The sequence below is a fragment of the Vipera ursinii genome (assembly GCF_947247035.1).
Source record: "Vipera ursinii genome assembly, chromosome: 5".
NCBI lineage: Eukaryota > Metazoa > Chordata > Lepidosauria > Squamata > Viperidae > Vipera > Vipera ursinii.
This window is the reverse complement of record NC_139518.1, coordinates 63172526-63199887: the sequence shown is the minus strand read 5'-3', so window position 1 is coordinate 63199887 and position 27362 is coordinate 63172526. Positions and strand designations below refer to the sequence as shown.

The 27362-nt window shown below is 37.5% G+C and overlaps 1 protein-coding gene across 3 annotated transcripts in view; it reads right to left on the bottom strand.

Annotated features, from left to right (window-relative positions):
• The window catches only part of DOCK1 (dedicator of cytokinesis 1), a 455801-nt gene that overhangs the window by 138011 nt on the left and 290428 nt on the right, over positions 1-27362 (bottom strand). For all 3 annotated transcript variants that reach the window (XM_083364099.1, XM_083364098.1, XM_083364097.1), the window contains 3 exons: positions 19040-19118; positions 15620-15720; positions 5073-5131 (listed from right to left, as the gene is read on the bottom strand). In XM_083364099.1, the coding sequence (XP_083220225.1) occupies positions 5073-5131; positions 15620-15720; positions 19040-19118 (239 nt within the window). The remainder of the gene's footprint in view (positions 1-5072; positions 5132-15619; positions 15721-19039; positions 19119-27362) is intronic.

The window sequence follows — 27362 nt, the reverse complement described above, 5'->3', positions numbered from 1 at the left end:
AGATATTATGATTAGTTATGATTAGATATGATTAGTTATAGGGAGCTTTGGGTTAAACAAAAACTTAATTCTGATCTGGTCTGGTCCTCTTGTGCAATGTTTTAGAATTTTTAAGAATTATTTTTATTTGTTTATTAAATTTGTGTGGTTCCTGACCACCAACAACTCCCAAATATAATTTTGAATATAGGTTTTTAATGAATTATTCCATTGTTTTTATTTTACTAAGTTCAATAATAATATACTGCTTGTAATGAAAATAATGCTGGTTAGAAAAAGTATGGATAAATAAATAAATAAATCCATCACACCCCCACACACCTATATACATTGCAAATGTGCCTATTGATCTTAGTTATAGGAGACTAAAAAAATCCAAAAGACTTGAAAAAAATCTTTTTGGAGTATAGTTCTTATATATAGTCCTTAGGCAGAGTCACTCAGTTGTGACAGTAAGATAAATTTCTCCTTGTCTTTTATAGTACTCTAGTGTCAGTTCATAACACTGTACCTTATTAATCGTGGACATGTTCAGATGACATATGTCGTTAGGCTCCAGGGCTACACAGATACCACCATTCAATAATTTGGACTAAGAATTATATACATTCAAATGCTAGACTATTCCTCTATTCCCGGCAGCCTGGCACAGCCTAAAAACAACTAATTTTATATTCACATTCCTCCTACACACTTTAAAAAAAATGACAAGCACAGCGGCAAATTTAACACTCAATCTTCTGCAGCCAGCAGTAATATGTAATTACTTATAGTGGCTGTGAATTGTAAATTTCTTCTAGAATGTCCTTTTCCAACTTATTAATTATGAGGAATTTGACAGTATTCAGGCAGGGTCGTCGTGGATCAAATGTCAATATTTAGCTTCACAGCCCTCTTCTTATCAATTACTTTATTGGGATTATTCAACTATCTTTCAGTAACTATTTTTCAGACAGTGTCTCTGTCTGAAAAATAATTTATATAATATTATCAACTTGATATTATGTCAAATCTATTAGGCCAACACTTTGAAAACTGAAGTTATGGTTGAAGAAGAGTAATGATCTGACTATAAAATTAAACTACAAACCCATGAGGGCACAATAGACTTACAGATGATGTTACTAGACATTTGATGATTAGGTGAATAAATAACACCATGCCTTCTCCCAAAAAGACATAACATGAAAGTTAAGTTCATGTGGTCTTCTTGCTGAAATCAATGATGAATGAAATAAATTGATGAAAAATAAAAATATTCACAAAATGTGCCACGTACATGCGTGTTTGTATATGCAGTTTCTATTACCACTTGTCTTATAACAATGACTCTGGATGGTGTACAAGAATTAAAACCAAAATAATAACAATCCAAATAACAATCGTTCAAGATCACTAGAAATAATCTGATTCCAATTTAAAAATAACAATAGCAGCATTTAACCTTTTAAATGTTTAAACCTTTCAGCACTCATCCAAGACATGTTCTCCATAAAAAGCAATGCTGAGAACAAACTTTATGAAGGGCAATAGTCTTACAATGAATTAGAGATTGCCTTTGAAAAATGCCAAGCTGAAGTGAGCAGAAGGACATTTACAAAATCTCGTGCTGTTCTGCCAAAAGAAGGTTTCTGAAGAAAACTGAAGAGAAATTATTATAGAGAAGACACCAGACATCCCAAATTCAGTATTAACTGACATAATTAAAAAGGAATGAATGACATTAAAATCCTACTGTATTTTGCACTTCAAGTAAATCACAGAGCAATTACAGAACTCCTACTTAGACTCCACCAGTGCAGCTTAGAGAGGTTCAGCAGTTTGAATAACTAAAAGCTTATAATTGGATGAAACCTCAAATATAAATTCATCCAATCCAGAATCAGGAAATCCTGACAGATTACCAACTAGATTTTTTAATAACTCTGGGAACTGAAAACTCAAAGCATGTTGTTCCATAAAACAAACAATTTAACATTAGGAATTGTGTTTTAATCCTTCCTTCCTTCCTTCCTTCCTTCCTTCCTTCCTTCCTTCCTTCCTTCCTTCCTTCCTTCCTTCCTTCCTCCCTCCCTTCCTTCCTTCCTTCCTTCCTCCCTCCCTCCCTCCCTCCCTCCCTCCCTCCCTCCTCTTATTCATAAATTTGATATTTTATATTCAATACTTTTCCACTATGGTACTTTAAAAATACAACATATATGATTCAACCAAGGTTTAAGTGAGCATCAATTTAAAAAAGCAAATAGTTATGTTTACAATATTTTTATAGATTTCAGATATTTCAATGGTGCTCTCTGAGCTTGCTTGTTTTTTAGCAGACGTTTCCTTGCAAGAAAACATGCAAGCGCAGAGAGCACCAAGGACCGCTCATTTCAAACCTGAGCTACAAATATCCCCCTTCATAGCTATTTCAGTGGACAATATTTGCACTGACATTTGGTGGTGGCGATTGTCGTGATCTAATGTTAATTACTTCATAAAGCAAAGACTGTAAGGAAAGGACCACATAAAATTGCAATAAATATGACTAAATATTTTAAAAATATTATAAACTATTTTATTAACAATACGATGAATTGTCTTTTGTTCCGTCTTGTAACTCAGAGGGTCAGAAAGAGGGCTGAGAAAATATCTGCAGGCCCGTCACATCCTGGACATAAATTGTTTCAGTTCCTCTCCTCAGGATGCTGCTATGGAGCGCTGCATGCCAAAACAACTAGACACAGGGACATTTTTCCTCTCTCGTGCCATCAGTCTGCTGAACACCTAATTCCCACGGCAATGTTTTATGTCTAAGGATATTTACCTATGTATATGTCTGTGTTACTATTATCCTTCTCATCTTTTCCACTATCTTCTCCTTTTGCTATCTTATGCTTATTTTATCTTGTTGTTTGTATGTATACTTGTTGTTTGCATGTACATGCTGTTTATATATCTGTATATACACTGATTCAGAGGGACGCGGTGGCTCAGTGGGTTAGGATGCTGAGCTTGTCGACCAGAAGGTCGGCAGTTTGGCGGGTCGAATCCCGAGTGCCGCATAACAGAGTGAGCGCCTATTACTCATCCCAGCTTCTGCCAACCTAGCAGTTCGAAAGCACGTAAAAATGCAAGTAGAAAAATAGGGACCACTACGGTGGAAAGGTAACAGCGTTCCGTGCGCCTTTGGTGTCTAGTCATGCCAGCCTCATGACCATGGAGATGTCCTCGGACAAGCGCTGGCTCTTCGGCTTTGAAACGGAGATGAGCACCGGCCCCTAGAGTTGGAAACGACTAGCATGCATGTGCGGGGGAACCTTTACCTTTACCTTTATACACTGATTATTTTACATTGATGGTATGTACACTGAAAGCTTATGCTTATCCTATCCTATCCTTGCAAAATTGCTCCATACATCAATTTTAGCTTTAATCGTATGTTTCTGTAGATCATTGCATTATATGTTACAAATAATAATTTCTGGAAAAATATCAATGCTATGTATTATAGGAAAAATACAAAAATGTGCAGATTTAACAAGATATGAGTGTTGTAGTCCAGAGCTCACTTCATCAGATTAAAAAAGTATTGTCCTGAGTTATAGACAAACTATCAAGCTCTTGGCAGGCCATTTCAACAGAAAACAAGGCTCTCCATGGATTTAATAGGATTTATTGAAGAGAATAAACTCAAGTTACAAAGAATCACATCACTGTTAGAGTTCTATTTATTTCTTAGTTACTTAAAAGTGAAAACTTTTTCAGCCTATTAACAGCTTACGTGTGAAGCCACAAGAGGGCCATCCTCTTAACTGATAAGAAGTTTGTCCAGGGGCCAGATAGTTCTCCATGTATTTTAGGCAACAAATTCCAGTCTAAAGTACTGAAGTTGTATTTCAAAATATCTAGAAGAAATCAGGTTTCCTATTTCTGCACAGGATTCACTGTTCTTTTAGAGATATACTCATGTTATAAATGAAGGTAGTGAGTAAAAAAAATAATGAGCATTATATTTTAGTATAAAGCCTTTCCACCTAAATCCATAAAATAATTTAAAAATTGCCTCCTTGAGCTATTATGTGCTTTCTATAATATTTATAAATGCTTGCCATGGTTCTGCCTCCAGATCCCTTTCCGGACACAAGTTCAGGAGAAGAAGGGTGAGTTTGAGTCGGCAGAGGAAAGCACGGAGCCAAATGTTGGTCAGAATCAGGGCTCGGAGAGTGCTAACCTGACTGAGCAGTCTCAGTTGGGTCAATCGGATGAGTGAGAGTGAGGCTGAGTGAGGTGAGCTATGGCTGCAGCAAGTTGGCCAGGAGTCTCAAGGTAGGGACCAGGAACAGCTGCTGCTCATTTAGCGATGAGGCGATGGAGACACATAGAACAGAGATGAGACAGGCACAATACCGGTCAACTAGACTACTGGTGAGGAGGCAACTTTACCTCTCATAAAGGGCTGCACCAGTGTTGTCCAGGACCTGTTTGGGGGGTTTGAATAAATACCTGTAGAACTCTTGCTGTACATTTGTGTGCGGGGGCGGGGGGGAAGAGGGGCAGCACAATGGTATGGTCATTCACTAGACCAGGGGTAGGCAACCTTGGCTCTTTTATGACTCATGGACTTCATGGTTGGCTCAGGAATTCTGGGATTTGAAGTCCATGAGTCATAAAAGAGCCAAGGTTGCCTACCCCTGCACTAGACCTAAGGATGCCAATGAGTTTGAAGCAACAAAGGTTAATAAAGGTTAATAAAGAACAATTATATTTTTCAAATACTTAAAAACAAAGCCAAAATTAATATTAGACTGCAATCTCCTACTTTCAAAAGAACTGTTCATCCTGTGTACTAATGAATAAATTTCAGGAATGGTAATTTATTAATGGACATAAACTAATTGTCACATCTGTTTTGCTGCCCAAGCCATAACAGTAAAAGAACTATTTTAAGTATATTTTCAATATGTCAATGACATCATTGTGTTACAGAGCAATATAGAAATAAATATACAAATATATGTCCACAAAATTTGCAAATCAAGCATAAATTCACACAAGCAGGATATCTAAGGATCAAATATTGGGATTCTTACCCAGATTATACCACATATCACGAATCTCAAAACCAATTTGTCTTCTCATATCACCGTACCTAGAGAAAGTACAAAGTGTTTTATTAAAATTCTTTTAATACTTTAACTAAGTTCCTATCAAAATTAGTAGCATTTAGAACTAAATTTCATTTTACAACTTTGAATAATGGTTAAATAATATTTCCACTGTTAAGAACAGGAAAAATGTAAGCAAACAATACATTGACATTCATAAACCATACTGAAAGAAAATGAATTAAATAATAAATCAAGAAAACTTCTAACCACCTGCATCCTAACTCCCACTTTAACATCTGCATTTCACAACTTTGCTTAAAAGGAAAAAGAATTCCAGTGGGTACTGCTTTTTCTGTAAACATTTCACCTGTGGGATTTTCACTGGCATTTTGCATAATTATCCCTTGTGAATCTAAGGTGGCTGTGTAGTTTAATGAAAGTATTTTTCAATTCAATATCTGAATAAAATAAATTCAATACCCTTAGGAATATATTATAGTTAGCTTGTTTTAGCATTCATGGAATGTAGAAAATGGCAAACAATAAATAGCAAGAATCAAGAACATCCAATCACATTAATTATGAAGTTTTTTTTTAAAAAAACAATCATGACATCTGCTGAGATAGTACAATGAAATTGAATGTATGGTGTCTGAAAAGCTAACAGAAAATAAAAACAGAGTATATTATATGTTGCATTTTTTTAAAAAAAAGTTTAATATTTCTGCATAAATATAACCTAAAACTTGGTAAGTTCCCTTCACAAGTCCTAAAAACAGATAAAGAGAACACAATTTAAAAAAATGTCAAAAAATATACTTATTCATTTATTTAGTGAGAAAAGTTACATATTTCTATAGGGCAAAAAATATCTGAATGTCCAGGACTATAATTCATATGAAGGGGAAATTTGATTCAGGTGAATATTGAACCCATCCTCTGTGTTCAGCTTTTAATTGTCTCAGACTAAGTAATGGCTGACTGCCCACAACCTTAAACATACAGATGACATCTAGAATAGGGCTTTTCAACCTTTTCACCCATTGTACCACTTTTAGGAAGAACGCGGTGGCTCAGTGGGTTAGGATGCTGAGCTTGTCGATCAGAAGGTCGGCAGTTTGGCAGGTCGAATCCCGAGTGCCGCATAACATAGTGAGCGCCTGTTACTCATCCCAGCTTCTGCCAACCTAGCAGTTCGAAAGCACGTAAAAATGCAAGTAGAAAAATAGGGACCACTACGGTGGGAAGGTAACAGCGTTCTGTGCGCCTTTGGCGTCTAGTCATGCCAGCCACATGACCACGGAGACGTCCTCGGACAAGCGCTGGCACTTCGGCTTTGAAACGGAGATGAGCACCGGCCCCTAGAGTTGGAAACGACTAGCACGCATGTGCGGGGTAACCTTTACCTTTACCACTTTTAGGATATGGCAACATCCAAGTACCACCAGTCGCCTAGCAAGGTGTCAAAAACTTGATGACCCCCCCAAAAAAAGGAAAAAAGTGATGAAGTACAGGTAGTCCTCAACTTACAACATTTTCATTTTCATTTCATTTTATTAAATTTGTATACCACCCTTCTCCCGAAGGACTCAGGGCGGTGAACAGGGCATATATAAATAGAAAATACAAAAATTAAAAGAGAATTAAACAATTGCCCAGATAAAAACAGTAACAATATAAAAACCCATTAAAAACCCTAACGTCCCCCATCAGGACAGGCCAGCTTGTTCAAATAAATGGGTCTTCAGACCGCGCCAGAAGGAGCGAAGGTCCGGTGCCGTCCGGAGCTCAACCGGCAGTTGGTTCCATAAAGCCGGAGCGCCCACAGTCACTTAGTGACTGTTTGAAGTTACAATGGCACTGGAAAAAGTGGCCCCCAAGCCACAACCGAGCAAGACACCTGTCTGCTGGGCGGCGCACTTCCTCCAGTCCGAGGTTTTCATTATTGTGAATATTTCTGTTGAGGATTGGCAGCAGGGGTGGGTTGGGGTGTGTTTGTTTTTTATTCCCTCCCGTCTGCTGGGTGGTTGCAGCAGAGTTTGGTCACTCACATGATCCTGGGACACTGTGACCATCATAAATATGAATCAGTTGCCAAGCATCTAAATGTAAATCACAAGATCCTGGAGATGCTGCAACATTCCAGCTGATCAGCACTTCTTCTGGGCTCAGAAGCACCAGGATCACCGCCGAACTCCAGCTGGAGCCTGGCATTGATCCTGGCACTTCCACTGAGCCCTCACAGCCCCGAAGAAGCGCTGATCCTGGAGCTTTTGCTGAGCCCTGACAGCCCTGCAGCTCCAGACTTCTCTCGCACAGGCTTGTGCAGTGCTACCACCGGTTCAGCTCATTCCCCTCCCTCACTACCACTTTTCTAGGATGGTCGCATACCACTTGCCAGGTGCCAATGTACAGCAGGTGGTACCCGTACCACTGGTTGAAAAGCCATGATCTAGAACACTGGTTCTTAAACTAGGGGTAATTATGCCCAAGGGATAATCTGGGCATAATCTGCGAGTAAGGGAACAATTTGTATTTTGCTCCTGACAAAATACTGGTGTAAAACAACCAAGTCTGGTTTGTTGGGGAAATGACATTCGAAATTGGAAAAAATAATTTGGACAAACAGTTTCAAAATATAGATCTTGAGTTTCAGATGAGTAAAGGTAATGGGTAATGTTGAAAAACTACACGATGGTTTTTTAAATGTTTTGGGAATCATTAGAAAGTGAAAATCAGATGATGTCTCCTAGAACAGAGTTCTCCAACCTTTCCGGGCTTGAGGACCAGAGGGAAGGAGGGCAGCTTCAAAATTGGTGCATGCGCGGACATACACGCAAATGGGACCACACATACTGGTGAGGCACTAGCAGACATGTTCGCAACGTGCGGCATGTGCTGGCCCCATGCACATGCACGAACAGCCGTGGAACCCCCACGGCAGCTAGCGGCCTGTTCGCACATGCACAAATGGGCCACGCAAACCATCCGGGCTAGCAGCACATGTGCAAACATGCTGCAGACATCTGCCTCCAGTAGCATCCCCGTTTGCACCTGCACACATGCACAAACGGGGCTACAGGCGCTACAAGTGGGGGGAATGCGCTCTCATGCGTGTACAAACCGGCCAGCCCTTTCCACATCCCATTGGCAAGAGCCTGCAGCCTGGTCTCAGGCTGCAGACCATAGGTTGGGGACCCCTGTCCTAGAAGATATCTATGCTTTGGAGAAAATAAGATTATAAATATTGTAGTGAGATCATTAGCATAAAAATATTGATGAAAAAAATGAAAAACAATAGCTAAATCATAAACTTTTATCAAAAGTGCATTTCTTCATTAATTTAAGGGCATTTGATTTAATTTCCTAGGCTCAGAATGAAAATAGTTTATTATCAGATATCATGGTATGGCTACATTTATACATTGTAGATACCTATCTTATCCCTCAAGGGATTCAGCATTTACATGAAATCTCTGAATAAGATCATTCAGCATATTGTTATCTACAGCAGAGGTCCCCAAGCAAAAGGTTTTTTCACAGACTGGAGAGTGCATGGTTTTAAATGCTGCCTGCATCCCACAGATGGGGCTTTGCTTGTTTGTGTGGACTATTTGCTAGCATGCTGTGGCTTGGTACTGGTCCGTGGCCTGGGAGTTGGGGATCCTGATCTACAGCAGATGAGCTGTACATTATAGCTTATGTATTCTCTAAACCCCATGTATTAATATGAAGTACAGTATATATCACACCTTTTTTGATAACCACCAGTGCAGCAGGAAAATATGGTTAGTGATAATAATGACTAAGCAAGAAATTTATACTAAATCAACGAAAAACAAATTATATTCTAGGCCTAATAGCATACCTATTTTACTTTAATGATGTTTGCTTAAAAAGGCAGGGTAGCCTTGGTTTGTCAAATCAGAAAATTGAGGCATAATGGGTGGGTTGTTGCACTGATTGTTAGGTTCTAATTCAAAGTGCTGGTTATCACCTGCAAAGCCCTACAGTGTAGCATTGGGTTATATCAGGAGTCACTTTTCTCTGACAAGGCATTCTCTGTGATCGTCCGAAACAGTGACACTACCCCCTTACTTCTGATATTCTAGAAAGCTCTAGGATCTCTTACTTTTAAGCACACACTTGCATCGAGTAACCATTTTCACTTATAAGGTAAAGGTAAAGGTTCTCCCGCACATGCGTGCTAGTCGTTTCCGACTCTAGGGGCCGGTGCTCATCTCCGTTTCAAAGCTGAAGAGCCAGCGTTTGTCCGAGGACGTCTCCATGGTCATGTGGCCGGCATGACTAGATGCCAAAGGTGCATGGAACGCTGTTACCTTCCCACCGTAGTGGTCCCTATTTTTCTACTTGCATTTTTACGTGCTTTCGAACTGCTAGGCTGGCAGAAGCTGGGACGAGTAACAGGCGCTCACTCTGTTCCGCGGCACTCGGGATTCGACCCACCAAACTGCCGACCTTCTGATCAACAAGCTCAGCGTCCTAACCCACTGAGCCACCGCATAGCATGGTGTATATTCCCCAGTCCCTATTTGAGGAAGGTGGGCAGTTCAGAAACCTTCTCTTCCTGTAATCCCTTAATTCCAAGTAGAGTTGGATGACTGGATGGAGTTGAACATTTATTGGCTGGATGCCCTTCCCGATGCCATATGGAGTTTACAGCAGATATATATATATATATATATATATATATATATATATATATATATATATATATATATATATATATATATATATATATATATATATATATATATATATATATATCCCTAGGAGAGAAACACCTGCTGCTACCTAGAATTGAACTCTCAACCTTCCAAGTGGGGGGGTGAGCATCTTCATCACTAGGACACTATGCCACTTATGACAGATAGATAGACAGGCAGACAGACAGACAGCATTCTGTGAGAAATGGGTCAATCTCTTATAGGACAAAAAATATAGAACTACTTTTCAATGAGTACTATTCCTCACTTGGACTTTGATAACTTTGATTTTATATTTCAAATATTTATTTGTACAAATCAATTGACATAATAAAGATTTATAATGGTAACATTTATATTTTATACAAACAAAATCTAAAACATTTCCTATAAAATCTTGGCATTTTATGGTTATGAAGAGAAAAAAATTCAAAATAAAATAAAACTTTGAAATTTAATTTTAATTTTGACTCAATAAGAGCATTTGATATTGATATATCCCGACCTTCGCTCCTTCCGACGTGATCTAAAAACCTATTTGTTTGAACAAGCCGGCCTGGTCTGATGGGTTTGGGTTTTAATTATTGTTTTTAAGTAATTTATTTATTGTTTTGGTATTTTGGTATTTATTGCCCTGTTCACTGCCCTGAGTCCTTCGAGAGAAGGGTGGTATACAAATAAAATAAATAAATAAATAAATAAATAAATAAATAAATAAATAAATAAATAAATAAATAAATATAGTGATAATTTAAATCACAATGATGTAGTATAGGTATTTTCCCCATAAGCCTATATAGGCATGTATAAACTTTGCTTTAATCACATATTTTTATTGATTTCCATACAATTAACTTTCTTAATTCATTGCTTATACATATTTGCTTTGAATACCTTTTTATTCTTAGTTGCCACTATAATCACCTACAAATACTCAATTATTTATCAAATAATCACTCATTTATCACTTTCAAACAAATAACCACTTATTTGTTTATTGAGGTATTGCATGCCATCTTATTATCCTGGTCTTCTCTAATTCTTGTATTGGGATGGAAATGTTTATAAAAGAAATAATTCTGGAAGTTCATATAATCCAAATGCAATAATTTGAAGAAGGTAATTAGGATATTATAAACAATTCAAATTAAGCCAAATAATTTGTTCTGTTTTGTTTTAGAAGACAACACTGCAATCTAAATAATTTACATTTTATGGCATAAGCTTGAATTAAACTAATTCAGGTCAAACACATGGATCATGACCCCGAGCTTGAATCAGAAACATAGGAAGAAATCTTAATCAGAACTAAATTAGAACAAGACAAAACATTTTATTTTTTTAAACTGAATCTAGCCATGTTTTCTCAGCTATAAGCACTTTCTGTGCATATTCTCTTTGCTGTAGAGTAGACTCTTTACTGTAATTTATGGACCTTCTTTTATTTTTATGCCCACATAAACACACGTGCCAACTGTTTTCAATTGGCTGGGAAAGTCAGGGCAGTGGGAATCATTCTGTTTGAGAAATTCATCATAAGAAATCCAGACATGGCAACAGAGAAGATAAAGCATAGCAACAGAGAGGATTGGAAGTGCACTCAAAAGCCAAATTAGTTGGACTCCGTGGCACAATGATGAGACCCAGACATCCTTATTGTAAGTCTCTAGGGCAGAGAGAAAGGAATTGGAAGCAACCAAGTGGAATACTTTGATATAGAGAAGCTACGGTAGTTTTGCTAGAATACCAACTAGGTAAGGTCAACTGCTATAACTGGCATATTTATATTATATTAAGAAAACTAGTTCAGGAATTTTTAAATTTAGTGGAAGCTTAGATCTTGTTAGAAGAATAGGGCCTATTTTAAGAAATTACAATAACAGGAAGAAAATATAGAGATTAATAATCTACCAGTAAAAACCAGATATAGCAACATATATTAGCCTATGATTATAAACTGGCTGAATATATCAACTTAAGCATTGGTATTTATGTGTTGGAAGGGGGCAAATTAGAAGAAAGCACCCTGATTTCCTGAGAGGATAAAAGATCTTGACTCTATTGATTTCTTTATGTATTTATTACGTTTATATGTCACCTATCTCATTATCAAGTGACTCTGGGCAGAAATTTAGAGGCATTTCACCATCAACTGCCACTATGATTAGAGTTCTCCCGCTCAGCACTTCCCTGCATTTCCCATGTTCAACTTGGTTTCTAGTTCATAAGCAATTCAACTAGAATTTGCAACTTTGAATATAAAAACAGCTAAACAGTATGGTGTTGTTAGAAATTATTATGCATCTTGTATTCGAAACTGAAAATGATTTTTAACTTCTGTGTGTCTACTTGCTTGTTACTTAGTAAAATAAAATTTTCCCACTGAATCTCGATTTAGTGATTAAAGCTATGTGGTAAAATATACTGAGGAAACCTTTTATGTTTAGTTTAGAAAAGAAATAAGGAAGGAAAACAGCATGCTTAGCATGCTGCTAAGCTGTCATCTTAGCAACTGGCAGGAAATGAAGGTTGCCATTTGTGATTGAGAGCCTAGGAGAGTTCTCTAAATAAAACAGGTACTGGATATGAAGGTAAGTAGTTTGAATGTCCTCCTATATTCTAGGTTTGGGTAGAAATTGATGTGTAATCTAGAAGTTTAACGAGAAAAATAATAGAGTTTATTTGTAACAGTCTCTCTTATCCAAAAGAGTATTGTATTTTTAATCTACTTAAGTACTCTAATCATGTCTTATTAATTTAAAATAGTATGTTATTTTCAAAATTATATATTTACCTTTTGCTCCAACAAAAATCTAAGAAAAACATTATGGAACTATATTCTCACATTCTACAGGGCATTTACATACATGCTTGTATTTTCTTGATCCAATCTTCAGAAATCAGTGACAGAGCAGGGAACACCAAAACTATTTACTTGCTTGGTGTGTGACTGTCCATTTGTCTTTCGGAATATCTGTGTGTCTATTTTGTGCAATTTGTATAAAGACATGAACACATGAGACCCATAGGGGGGGTTGTTCTCAAAAGGTTTTGGTTATGTGGAATGTGGAAAAATAGCAGAATTGAAGCCTCTGGAAAGAGTCAATTCATTCTCCTTCAAAAAAAGTTTGTTCCCATGAGAATTGCTTGAGGTAATGGCAGTCCAATAAAAACATGCCAGGAAAAATTACCAGACTAAGCTGGGGCTTGCCAAGGCTTGTTAGAAAGTCTAACAGTGAATGGGAACTTGTATTTTAAAGCCAGTAAACCAAATGATGTACTCTACACAAGTGGGCTTCCTGCTTTAAATTTTCCGGAACTGAAATACAGGTTGGTTAAAATCTGAGCTTCATAAATGTGTGAATAAGTGAGGCTTTTAATGCAGAAAGTGACCAAACGAAGCTGTAAGCCTAAATTCGGTTCTACATATCCTGAGTTTTTGGATAAACAAAAACAAATAGTGCTTGTGGGGTTACAAAGACTTTGCTACATCATTCCATTTAATAACCACACTGATTTAAGCTTAGGGGAAGACTACCTCCATTACAGAAAACACTAGTTCAGTTCCAATTACTAATATCTCATTGGGTTAGATTTTTACCTCTCTAGAGCTGTAATGAGCTGCAACAATAAGTCAATATGGAAGTTTGTAATGAATTATGAACAAGACATCCCTGTCAGTCCAGGTCAGCCTGATGGAAAAGGAGTGTTTTGAGGCCGTGGCGAAAGGACCAGAGATCTGGGGCCACCCGAAGCTCAGGGGGGAGCTGGTTCCATAGGGCACTGATTTAAGCTTAGGGGAAGACTACCTCCATTACAGAAAACACTAGTTCAGTTCCGATTACTAATATCTCATTGGGTTAGATTTTTACCTCTCTAGAGCTGTAATGAGCTGCAACAATAAGTCAATATGGAAGTTTGTAATGAATTATGAACAAGACATTATGCAAACATGTATAATAATAGCATGTTCGCATCTCTGATGCTGGCAAATTGACATAACTACCATAAAAACATTTGCTGTTTCAACCATGGATGGATACTAATCAAGGAGAAAAGCAACCTAGAACTAAGGAGAAATTTTCTGACAGTTAGAACAATTAATCAGTGGAACAACCTGCCTCGAGAAGCGGTGAATGCTCCAACATTGGAAGTTTTTAAGAAGAGATTGGACAACCATTTGTCTGAAATGGTATAGGGTTTCCTGCCTGAGCAGGGAGTTGAACTGGATGACCTCCAAGGTCCCTTCCAACTTTATTATTATTATTATTATTATTATTATTATTATTATTATTATTATTATTATTATTATTATTACAGTATGAGTATAGACTTTGCTATATCAAAAATCTTTGCATTCACAAAATCCTATTATGAATGGAAAGACGTACTGTGTCTGTGGACATTCTCTTCATGGAGGTGAGATGGACTCCCTCTGTGTGGGCTTGCTTGGGGTTCATGGAGAAGCACGCAACCATAGAGTAGCCCTCTCACCATTTTTTAATTCATTTTTAACATCACTTGATATTTATAAAAATTTTATATAATTTTTAAATGGTTTAAATATTTATTTATACACACAAAGTACAAATGTGAGGGGAAATAATTTAAAAATTTGATAAAATAAATAATAAATCTTTAATTTCAATCCACTGTAATTTATGTGAGTTTTGAAACTGAAATTTTAAATAAAATCTGTAAACTACTTCTCTAAAGCTAGAAAAAGCAAAAGCATGTCAAAGGTCTAAGATTTATTCACGTATTTCACATTAAAATTCATCTCAAAATTAGCTACAAGATCTTTCATTATATAATTTTTGTTGCAAGTTTTACAAAGAAGATAAAAACTGACACAAAATAATAAATAGTAAAAGCAGTAAATATATGTGCAGCAAATATAAGTACAATTACAAAATTATCTTTTGCTTTATGATAACAAAAGAAAGTTCCTTTTTTTTCTATTATCAAAGGTTTTTTCTAATCATCAACCCCACAAATAATAAATACTTCTTTTTCTCTTTTATGCAAAACGTTTATAAGGGGGTTTCAATCAGTGATAAATATATTGTTTTCCTCTAATCAGAGTTTATGTAGCCATCACACAGGTTTCATCATCTTCCTGCTACAAGATCTTTAATATTAAAAGGTAAAGGTAAAGGTTCCCCCGCACATACGTGCTAGTCGTTTCCGACTCTAGGGGCCGGTGCTCATCTTTGTTTCAAAGCCAAAGAGCCAGCGCTTGTCCAAGGACGTCTCCGTGGTCATGTGGCCGGCATCACTAGACGCCAAAGGCACATGGAACACTGTTACCTTCCCACTGTAGTGGTCCCTATTTTTCTACTTGCATTTTTACGTGCTTTCAAACTGCTAGGTTGGCAGAAGCTGGGACGAGTAACAGGCGCTCACTCTGCTATGCGGCACTCGGGATTCAACCCACCAAACTGCCGACCTTCTGATCAACAAGCTCAGCATCCTAACCCACTGAGCCACCACGTCCCGCATCTTTAATATTCTAGCAATGTAAACTGTTAAGAGGAGATTAAAATGAACAGAAAAAAATAGAGAATTAAAAATGGTGTTTTCTAAGGTAATTTTGAAGCATTTTAACTTCATTAATATGACGTAAGGTAAATGTTTGCTTTATATTTTAATTTTGGAGCCTAACTTGATGCTAAAAATATGATAAATACTTGAATCACAGTTTCAAATCTAACCTTTCATCATACTACGATTACTTGCCAACTTGTCTTGAGTTTTCTGAGCAAATTCCTATTCATGGTCTTTATTTGACATATAACTTACTTGTTAAGTATTTTGCATCTTTTAGTACTTGAAAAATTCTCCAGTTGTAATGACTCTTGGGTAAGAAAAGCAACAGCAAGATGAAAATAGTTGTTCCAAAGCTGGAAATGGCAAAAATTACAAAAATCATCAACATTTTAATACTGAAATATAATGATACAGGTAAGTTAGCAAAGTTATAATTTATATTATGTATATTAATGTCAAGAAAACATCAAGCTACTGAATATTTATTAATATTTATTGCTGCATTGGGGGAGTTCCACGTTGGAGGTGGCTGCTAAATTGATGGTAGATTCTTCCTCCCTGCTTGCTCGCTACCTGTCCATCTTTTGTTATCAACTTCTGTTTTGTTTTCACTTCTGTTCATTTCTTCATTTAAATCACATAGAATAGCTCCACAGCAAGATGGGAGACAAATAAATTTAACCAATAAATAAATATTGATTAAAGAAATGTACTTGTCTAATACTGAAATCAAGTAAAACAAAAGGAATGAATATCTGAAAACCTTTAAAAATCTTCTTAAGTATAGTTTGAGAACCTCCCAAAAGAAAAGAGGTGGTTTCTTTTATTGTTCTATTGAATACTGAGGAAAAAAATCATATAGCACGTAAGGTTGATGTTTTAAGTTTATTTTTTGAGCAAAATTTGTCTTTGCAAAAATTATTCAATGAAGTAGCTGAACAAATTATATGACATAAAACAAGTGACTTTATCCTTGCTTGATTAAAATAAAGAAATCCCAACAGATTATTAGTGAAGATTGGAGAAGATGTTACTTATTGGTAACCATAAGTAAGAGATGAGATATGGGATGAAGAGGAGATAGTGAAATTTATTATTATCATTATCATTATCATTAATAATAATAATAATAATAATAATAATAATAATAATAATAATAATAATAATAAAGTTGGAAGGGAACTTGGAGGTCATCTAGTCCAACCCCTTGCTCATGCAGGAAACCCTATACCATTTCAGACAAATAGCTGTCTAGTCTCTTCTTAAAAACTTCCAGGGTTGGAGCATTCACCGCTTCTGGACATAGGTTGTTCTAACTGTCAGGAAATTTCTCCTTAGTTCTAGGTTGCTTCTCTCCTTGCCTAGCTTCCATCCGTTGCTTCTTGTCCTGCCTTCAGGTGCTTTGGAGAACAGCCTGACTCCCTCTTCTTTGTGGCAGCCCCTGAGATATCGGAACAGTGCTATCATGTCCCCCCTTGTCCTTCTCTTCATTAAACTAGACATACCCAATTCCAGCAACTGTTCCTCATATGTTTTGGCCTCCAGACCTCTAATCATCTTTGTTGCTCTTCTCTGTACTCTTTCCAGAGTCCCAAATCGTTTTATATTGTTGTGTCCAAAACTGGATGCAGTACTCCAAGTGTGGCCTTACTAAGGCATTGTAAAGTGGTATTAATACTCCACGTGATCTTGATTCTATCCCTGTTAATGCAGCCTAAAACTGTGTTGGCTTTTTTTGGCAGCTGCACACTGCTGGCTCATATCTAAGTGATTGTCCACTAGGACTCCGAGATCCCTCTCACAGTTGTTACTGTTGAGCAGGGTACCACCTATACTATACCTGTACATTTGGGTTTTTTTGCCTAAAGATAGAAGCTTACTTTTTTCACTGTTGAATTTCATTTTGTTAGATAGCGGCCAGTGTTCCAGTTGTTCAGATCCTCCTGTATCTTAAACCTATCTTCTGGAGTGTTCACTATTCCTGCCAGCTTGGTGTTGTCTGCAAATTTGATGAGTTCCCCGTCTATCCCCTCGTCCAAATCATTGATGAAGATGTTGAAGAGCACTGGGCGTAGAACAGAGCCCTGGGGCACCCCGCTACACACTTCCCTCCATGTAGATGCCGTTCCACTGAGGACCACACACTGAGTACGGCCGGTCAGCCAGCTACGAATCCATCTGGTGGTGATGCTGTCTAACCCACATTTTTCTATCTTATCAAGTAGTAGGTTGTGATCTACTTTATCAAATGCCTTACTGAAGTCCAGATAAATTATATCCACAGCATTCCTCTGGTCCACTAATTTTGTCACTTGGTCAAAAAATGCAAAAAGATTTGTCTGGCATGATCTGTTTTTGACAAACCCATGTTGGCTTTTGGTAATGACTTTGTTTGCCTCTAGTTGTTGGCTGATTCGTTGCTTGATTATCTTTTCCAAAATCTTCCCAGGTGTTCAGGTCAGGCTGATAGGTTTGTAGTTTCCTGGATCCATTTTTTTCCCTTTTTTGAAGATGGGAACTACATCAGCTCTTTCCCAGTCCTCTGGTAGTTCCCCAGTGCTCTGGGATCTTTGAAAAAATGTAGTTCAGTGGCTCTGAGATCACATCTGCTAGGTGCTTGGGAACCTTGGGGTGTAATCCATCTGGTCCTGGTGATTTGAATTCATCTAGGCTGGATAGGTGCTCACTTACCATTTTCTTGCCTATCCTAACTTGTGTTTCTAATCTATTTTTTTATGGTACTGTTTTTGATAGGTTGGACTGTTTTTTCCCTTTGTGTAAAGATGGATGCAAAAAACGAGTTGAGTAGTTCTGCTTTCTCCCTTGTCGTCTTCTTGCCACTTTCCCCCACTAACGGACCAATCATTTCCTTAACTTTTTTCTTGTTTTTTACATGTGGAAAGAAGCTTTTTTTGTTATTTTTGACTTCTCATGAAAAAAGTGGGGAATTGCTTTTTTAAGGGGGATATTTTTTCTACTTTTTTCTTCCTTGCTTTTTTGCATCTTTTTCTTTTAATCTGTATTATCTTTTATTACTGTAATAATTTTTTAATAACTTTATTATAAAAAGAACTTAAATAATATGGATAACTAAAATACAGATTGTCATTAGGTCTAAAATCTATATAAACTATATATATCTATAAATATAGAGCCTATTATAAATAATTACATATATACCATATCTTATGCCACATGTCAATGCTGCAAACATTGGATGTTTTTGCTCTGACAATATAAGAGGCAGCCTTTTTCTTTAAACTGCTTGCTCTGAATATACAGAAGCTGCAGGGAGGCGTATGCTAACCGGATGTATAAATTAGATAAGAATGGGGAGCACGATAACGGAAGTGAAGCTTGCATTTAGGGCTAATTGGAGAATGTGATTAATGACGTGTAATTAAGGGAGGGAGTTGTGCATGATAATGATGGGTTTAGGGGAGGAGAATTCATATTCTGGCTTCCATCCATGAGTGCCGATGCTTCGTTCTCATTATTATAGACTTTTAGAAAAACAATGCCTGAATGTTGTTTGAACTGTCTCATTAATCAGAACCATGACACCACATATAAATAGCACATTCAATGAGAATCTTAAATAAGAGGACTACAGAAACATATACTGAGAAGGACTTTTAGAAATAATAAGACAATATTCAGTGTATGTTTTACCTGTAGCTCAAAGCTGGTTTGATCAAGAAATTTTTTGTTCAGCATATCTGCATACTGATTAATTGCTCGCAAAAAGACTCTGAAAGATCAAAAGAAAATTACATAATTACACATTTAAGACTTTAGTGCCTTTATAAGTTTGGCATTCCAATTAGCTATAAATCCAAAACTGCCAGGAAAGTAGGTGTTATAGCAATAATTTTAAAATATGTGCAATTTTCCCACTATTAAGTATACAGAATTATGTGCAGATATTTCAGTCAATCAAGGAAATTAGCATATGTAGAATCTGATAAAAACAGGAACCTTTTTGGATGAATTCATTTCTCCTTACTATAATTTCATGAAAAGATAATCAACAATTCTACTTACGTATAAAGCAAAAAACATATTTGTCTTATAAAGCCACAAGTCTTCATTGTTAAGAATCAACAGATGATGAACAGTGCTTTGAAAATTCTAGTTGTCAAATGCTTTTATCTTTCTGTATAATTTATGTGTAGTTCATCAAAAAGAGTATAATTAGATAAAACCTTCCAAAAAAGAATTTACTTTCAACAAGAATAAATCTTACTATTCAGCAACATAATGTAAAGTGTAAAGTGTAACTCCCTGGTCCCTCACATCAAAGCTTTCAGATCCCCTTCGCCACCACGATGAGAAAACAGAAGTCCTGAGCCCAAAGCAAGGCTGCAACAAGTGAGGGGAATAGTAGCAAGAGTAGATCACATTTCTACCTCTTCCTCACTGTTGCTGCAGTAGGTCTGAATTCCCGAGTGCCTCCTCAACCTATCCAGTCAGCAAAGCATCCATTCTGCTACTAAGGAGAGGAGGAAGAAAAAGCTAACAAGCTCAGTAGTAATAGAGAACGTGGTTTTGCAATAGCCTCTCCCTCTCTTTTTAAAGATCAATGATGAGAGTGAAAGTGCCAAAACTTCTGCTTTCATAAGTTTCATCAGAAGATTGTTCAAACATACCAGTTAAAGTCTTGGTAAACTATGCTGACTTTTTAAAAGGTATAAATCAGGGCTTTTCAACCTTTTAACCCACTGTACCACTTTTAGGATATGGCAACATCTGAATACCACCAGTCGCCTAGCAAGGTGTCAAAAAAAAAAAGGGAAAAAGTGATGAAGTACAGGTAGTCCTCAACTTACAACAGTTGGCTTGGTGACTGTTCAAAGTTACAATGGCACTGAAAAAAGTGCCCCACAAGCCACAGCCGAGCAAGACACCTGCCTGCCTCCCTGGCGACGCTCTTCCTCCAGTCCGAGGTTTTCATTGTTGTGAGCATTTCTGTTGAGGATTGGCAGCAGGGGTGGGGTGGGGATGTTTGTTTTTTATTCCCCCCCCCATCTGCTGGGTGGTTGCAGCAGGTTTTGGTCACTTCACATGACCCTGGGACATAGTGACCGTCATAAATATGAATCAGTTGCCAAGCATCTGAATGTAAATCACAAGACCCTGGGGATGCTGCAACCATGTGAGCTGTGGGTTTTTGTTGTTTTCTGCTAAAAACCATCAAAAACACTCATTCAGAATAATGGATTCGCTTTACAACCGCCATAAAAGATGACAGAAAAATGGGTCCAGTCACATGGATGCCTTGACTTACAACTTCAATAACCAAATTTCTGGTCCCAATTGTGGTGGTAAATTGAGGACTACTGATACAGTATAGATCCATATAGTCTGTACAATTGGGCAAGTTACAAATTAGTCAATCAATCTCATTAAGTTACTGTTTCCATTAGTATGGTTTGGCAATTTAGTATTTTTCCAGAAAGTAGCAGTCAGAGGAGCAATATTCTTATATGCTTATAAAATACATGTTTTCTAAGTCTCATCTGTAAATCCATCATCCTCTAAAGATGAAAAAATAAAGTTAATTATGATACATCAATACCTGATAGACAATTGCTCCAAAACACTCACACACACACACACAAAATAAAATTTTGATTTTCATCCTGTTTCTGCCACTTTTGTTCTTGATTAAGCACCAAAATGTAAACTAAACTCATTGCGTGGAGGAGAAACGGTTGAAAGTGAAGAAAAAAAAGAGAATGTGCTCTTTCTACTCTAGCAATCTAATCAAAATTATAATACAGGTGTAGAATCTGTTCTGCTATGTTAGTCTGAGAACACTTGTGTGGCTGACACTGCTGGAAATGGATCACTAATGCCTGGGAAAAGAAAAAAAAATATTCTGAAGCTTTAGGTACTCTTCTGACTGAGCCATGCAAAAGCTGACGTATTTTCACATTTTAACAGGAGAGAGGACATAGCGATTAAGAAGCAAATAAGGGTATGTTAAAGTAATTCTGGAGAGAAAATATTCTAGCAGCTAGTTGGGTCCAGACAGTCGTATCTGCTTTTGAAGAGAAAGGATGCATGTGCTCCTTCCTGAAGAAGTTTATAGTAGTCCAATTGTTTCATCCAGTTTCCAACCCTCCGTTTCTAGGAAAGATTGCAGGGCAGTATTACAGCAGGGGTTGTGCAACATAGAGATCATCTAGACCAGGGGTCCCTAATCCCCAGGCCACAGCCCACTACCAGGCTGTGGCTGTTTGGAATTGGGCAGAGCATGCACATGTGCAGCTCAACTTGCACGAGCGGCGGGCACTCCCATGCATGCACACCAGCCAACTGCTTGCACAAGGGCTGCATGTGTGTGTGCACCAGCCCATCACTCCTGCAGCCCAGTTCCCCTCTCCCCCACCCCCCCCAAGCTGGGCCACCAAGCTGCAAAAGTTGAGGACTGCTGATCTAGATCCTTTTAGACTAGTTTCAGACTGGGGCATAATAATGAGGCAGCACTGATGAGCTTTGGCGGAGTTGGAACGGAGTCCAACCATTCCGGCTCTACTTATCGTTCTCAATATCATTGATTGTGATAATTTTCTGGACCACCCATGAGATTAGGAATGGGGGAATTACAATGTTCTGTAGCACTTCTCTCTCTATGATTGGGACCAATCACTTTTGATAGGGGACAACAGATCAAGTGAGAAACTTTGTTCTATGTAAGGTATTTCAAAGCTTGACACTCTCAGCCCTCTTGTTTAAAATCCTACCAAAGCTGCCAAGGGAGATCATCCATCAATATCATCAGATGATATCCAGATATACTGTATATCTTGGCCCCAGGCTTATCACGTAATGCTCTAAACTAGTCTAGCCTGTGCAGATTTGGATTTGGAAGATCAGGCTGAGTCCTGTAGGCCTAATGGCTGTGCCTGTTTATATTGTCAAGTATGGAGAGCTTCTATTTTTAGGTCAGAAGAGGGTTGCACTTCCCCTTTCAGGGCTGGTGCACAATTTAGGAATCAGAAGTTATAGTCAATAATATCATTGCATGAATGTCAACTTTGACAATACCTCGGCCAGGAGGGTTTTAAAACAGTTACTCATGAGTTGGTTCCTTACAATCGCAATGCCCTCTACATGGCACAGCCCTTGAAAGAACTTTCCAGCTGCAGCTGGTCCAAATACAAAATCATTTATATTTATATTATATTTATATTAATTATATTTTTATACCGCCCTTCTCCCGAAGGACTCAGGGCGGTGTACAGGGCAATAAATATAAAAACAGAATACAAAAGTTAAAAAACGATTAAATATAATGCCCAAATTTAATACCTTTGCTTCTTTTAACTACATCCCTATCAGTAAGCTCCATGGTACAATTCAAGATACTAGTTATTACATATAAAGCCTTTCATAATATGATATATAAGTATTTGAGGGATTACCCTATCCCCAGAAGTTTGGACAGATTTGGTATAGTCTGGTTCCCATTGATTCAATAGCATTATGTGGTAAGACCCAAGTAATGTGTGAGATGTTCTTATAAAAATAAGAATCCAAAAGCATTTAATTATTGTTGTGAGAAGTTTATACATTGGACAGGATGTCATGGTCCAGATGGAATATGGCAGAACATACTAATCTAGGTTGGCAAAAGAGTAAGATAAGGCTGCATACCGTCTCCAGATTGATTCAAGCGATAAGCTAAATGTGTATCAAGGGATGCTGGATTGGAAGAATATAACAGTGGTTTTAAAACTGGAAGAAGAAACATCAATAATCTAAATGCCTTAGTTCAGATCAGTAACATTCCTGTAACACTATTGAAAAACTGAAAAATAAGTTAGAATAGAATAGAATAGAGCTGGAAGTGACCTTGAAGGTCTTCTAGTCCAGTCCCCTGCTCAAGCAGGAGAACCTATACCATGTCAGAAAGGTGATTGTCTAGTCCACAGGTCTGCAACCCACGGCTACGGAGCCGCATGCGGCTCTTTCAGCCATCTCTTGCGGCTCCCAGTCCTCTGCCATGTGCAGTTCAAAAAAAAAATTGGGACTAAAAAACTTCAACCAATCAATTCAAATATGCAGGGTAAGTGCATATCTTGCCTTGGCTCCACTCTTCAGTCAAACCCTGTTCTGCGCATGCACGCGCATGTGCACACATTTTTTGCGGCTCCCAGTTTTTCCTTTTGTGAGGGAACCGGTTCCAAGTGGCTCTTTCACTGTTTCAGGTTGCTGACCCCTGGTCTAGTCTCTTCTTAAAAATCTCCAGTGATGGAGCGCCCACGATTTCTGGAGGCAAGCTATTCCACTGGTTGATTGTCCTCACTATCAGGAAGTTTCTCCTTAATTCCAGGTTGCTTCTCTCTTTGATCAGTTTCCAACCATTGTTTCTCGTCCTTCCCTCTGGTGCTCTGGTGAACGTGACCCCCTCTTCCCCCTCTGGTGAACGTGACCCCCGTGACCCCCCTCAGATATTGGAATAATGCTGTCCTGTGATTGCTATCATGTCTTCCCTATTTCTTCTTTTCTTTAGACTAGCCAAACCCAAGTCCTGCAGCCATTCTTTGTATGTTTTAGTCTCTTGGCCTTTGATCATCTTAGTTGCTCTCCTCTAAATTTTTTCCAAACTCTCAACATCTTTTTTGTGATATAGTGAGCAAAACTGGCTACAGTATTCCAGGTGTGGTGTTTCTAGGGTTTTATAAAGCAGTACTAATATTTTGCATGATCTTGATACTATGCCTCTGTTTATACAACCCAGGATTATATTAGCTTTTTTGCTTGCTGCTGCACACTGCTAGTTCATAGTCAAGTGATCATCCACTAAGACTCCAAGGTCCCTCTCACAGTTGCTGTTTTTAAGCCAGGTCTTGCCCAATCTGTACTTATACCTTTGATTTTTCCTGCCTAAATGTAAAACTTTGCTTTTCTCCACACTGAAACTCATTTTGTTGGATAGGGCCTATTGTTCAAGTTTGTCTAGATCTTTTTGGATCCTGAGTTTGTCATCTGGAGTGCTGACTACTCCTGTCAGTTTGGTGTCATCTGCAAATTTGATGAGTTTCCCTTCAATTCCCTCATCTAAGTCATTTATGAAGATATTGAAGAGTACTGGGCCTAAGACGGAGCCTTGTGGTACCCCACTGCTTACTTCTCTCCATGTAGATGTAGTGCCATTACTTGTTGAGTAGTGTTTTCTCCTCAAGAGAAAAACAAATCAATAAAATTTATAAAATGCACACACACATTTAGATCACACACAGAGAAAACACAAAATAGTCAGGATAAAGTACTAATAGTCAAGTTCACTCTGAGGGGTCTCTTTTCCCAAACATTCATATCATTCATCTTTGCTATTAAAAAACAGAAACCATGTATATCATTTTTCTTAAGAAATGTTCCTTAATAATTTAGATATAAAAAGACTGAACATATTTGATTGATATAAATCTAATAATGACATTAGTTATAATGATATAATAATTATACAGTATGCCATTAGTATAAAAAGGAGCAAATTGAAGCCTTGCTATCCTGCACATTAAAGAAGCTGAAAGCTGAGAAGATGAATGAAATCCAAAGCAGTATTTGATTTGTTATTGTATTTTTTGTATCTCTTTACTGACTAAAGAGCCTTGGTGGAGCAGTGGGCTAATGCCTCCTTAAGTAACACCAGCTGCCTGCAATTAGTGCAGGTTCGAGTCCCACCAGGCTCAAGGTTGACTCAGCCTCCCATCCTTCCGAGGTAGGTAAAATGAGGACCCAGATTGTTGGGGGCAATTAAGCTGACTTTGTAATAATGCCGCTTGGGGGGGGCAAAAGCCCTAATAAGCAGGCATATACATAGAATGAAGGCTAGTGCTAAGCTTGTAAGCCGCCCTGAGTCTTCGGAGAAGGGCGGGATATAAATGGGATTAAAATAATAATAAAAAAAAATCTAGCAATATCTGTATTTCTGTCCAGCTATATTGATTAGATAGGTTTTCAGATTTTTATTTAGATCAAAACTTTCCAAATATGTTAATCCTATCTTATCAATCCACAGAAGTCTCATAATAAACTAGAGTTTAATAAATACATTAGAATATAAGGAAGATTGTTCTTATTTTTTCAACAAAATATATTTCTTGCATGGAAAAATATGATTGTTTTTAAACAAAAAATATTGTTTGTTGTCATTTGTATGACCGAATATTCCTTTTATATCTTATTAGGCAAAGAAAATGGATACAGTCTAACACTTATCATGACAAATTGAATGCTATTTTTATGTGTTCCAGTTCTTAAATATGCAATCACATCATAGAATTCCATCTGCCAGGAATTGATAATTGTCTATAATCTTTGTAAATTGATATATCTATAAATAATGATTCAATTATAATTACAACAAAAATACAAACTATGAAGAACTAATTAGATTTTAAAAAATGAAGACTGCATAATTATCTTTAAATTTTCTTTCTTTTCTGTCTTTTTTTTTCCTCCTTGAAATAACAAGTGATAAATCTGCCAACTTGCTTGGGTCATTAGGAAATTGTAGTATTATATTTTGCTGTTTATTGAAGCTTTTAATTTTGTTTCACAAGTAGCTTCAGCATGCTCTTAAATCATAAAGTCAGTTGACTCTTTCTGTTCTGTGGCTATTTCTATGGTTTTGAAGCCAAGTATGTAGAATCACTCTTTATGATAGCTTTTGTAGCTACAAGCAAAGCAATTTAGAAAACACTTTTATAGTAGCAATTTCTATATACTGCCTGCAACAAATTGCCTTGCTTTGGAAACATTTACAAAATAGTTTAAGTAATACAAATAAATTATCATGTGATCATCATGTAAACAAATAAAAAACTAGTTTCACATCAACAAATTCACTTCAAGTTAAAAAAACAGAATGATTTATAGGTAGTCCTTATAACCACAACAGGGACTGCAAAATTTATTGTTAAGTCTTATGGTTGTTCCTTAAGGCATCACATGACCACACCAGATTTTTATCACCTTTTTTGCTGCAGTCATTAAGTGAGACACCATGTGAATGTCATTTGAGATCTCCTTCTGGCTTCCCTAAGGACTTTGTTGGAAGCTGGCTGGCCAAGTCACAAATGGCAATCTCATGAGTGCAGGATGTCATAAGTGCTGATGGCCATGGGTCCAGATCGCAATCATTTGGCCACAGGAACACTGTGATGATCCTAAGTGCAAGGACTTTGTAAGTAAGTTACTTTTTTCAATCCTGTCCTAACTTTGAATGATTGCTAAATGAATGGTTGTTAAGAGAGGACTACCTGTGGCCAGCTTCTATTCATTTTTTTTTAATCTAGGAAGAAGCCAGGAAAACAAGATCTAAAATGTGACCCTGTGTGTGTGTCAGGCCCTCCATGACATATGGCAGGATTCATGGTCACCAGTTAGCCATGAATTCCCAAGCTGCTTCCATCTCTGTACCTAGAGTAAGCAGGACCATGAGTCTGGGAAATTCCACCACCAGCCAGCCACAGCTTTAAGCAGCTGTGATATGGAAGCAGGAAAGCTAAAAGCAAATAGGTAATCTCATCTGTTCTCCAACTTTATGACCAGGGTCTTTTATCTACTTAACTGTGGAGTAATGCTTTGGAAAGCTCCTAAAATGTACCAGATTACATTCCCTGCTCTTGCCTCTGACTCAGGGTCACAGGTGACGTCACAATATCTAGGTGGGGGCATAACCAAGAGGAGACAGCTCTCTCCACCTATGGCCATTTAAGGCTCAATGATACCCATAGGTTCAGCCCTCCATTCATGAATAAGTAGTGTTTTATTGCAGGCTGATCTGGCATTGAATAGCAAGAACCTGAGTCCAGAGAGTTAAAAGGTAGAATTGATAAAAGACATTGAATATAGATAGTTCTTGAGATATAAACAGTCATTTGCTGCCAGTGCCTGCATGACCATTTGCCTTTACAACTGACCACAGGGATGCTGTAGTTCCCATCCACTTCTCCATCTTTAATCCCACCCAGCTGGG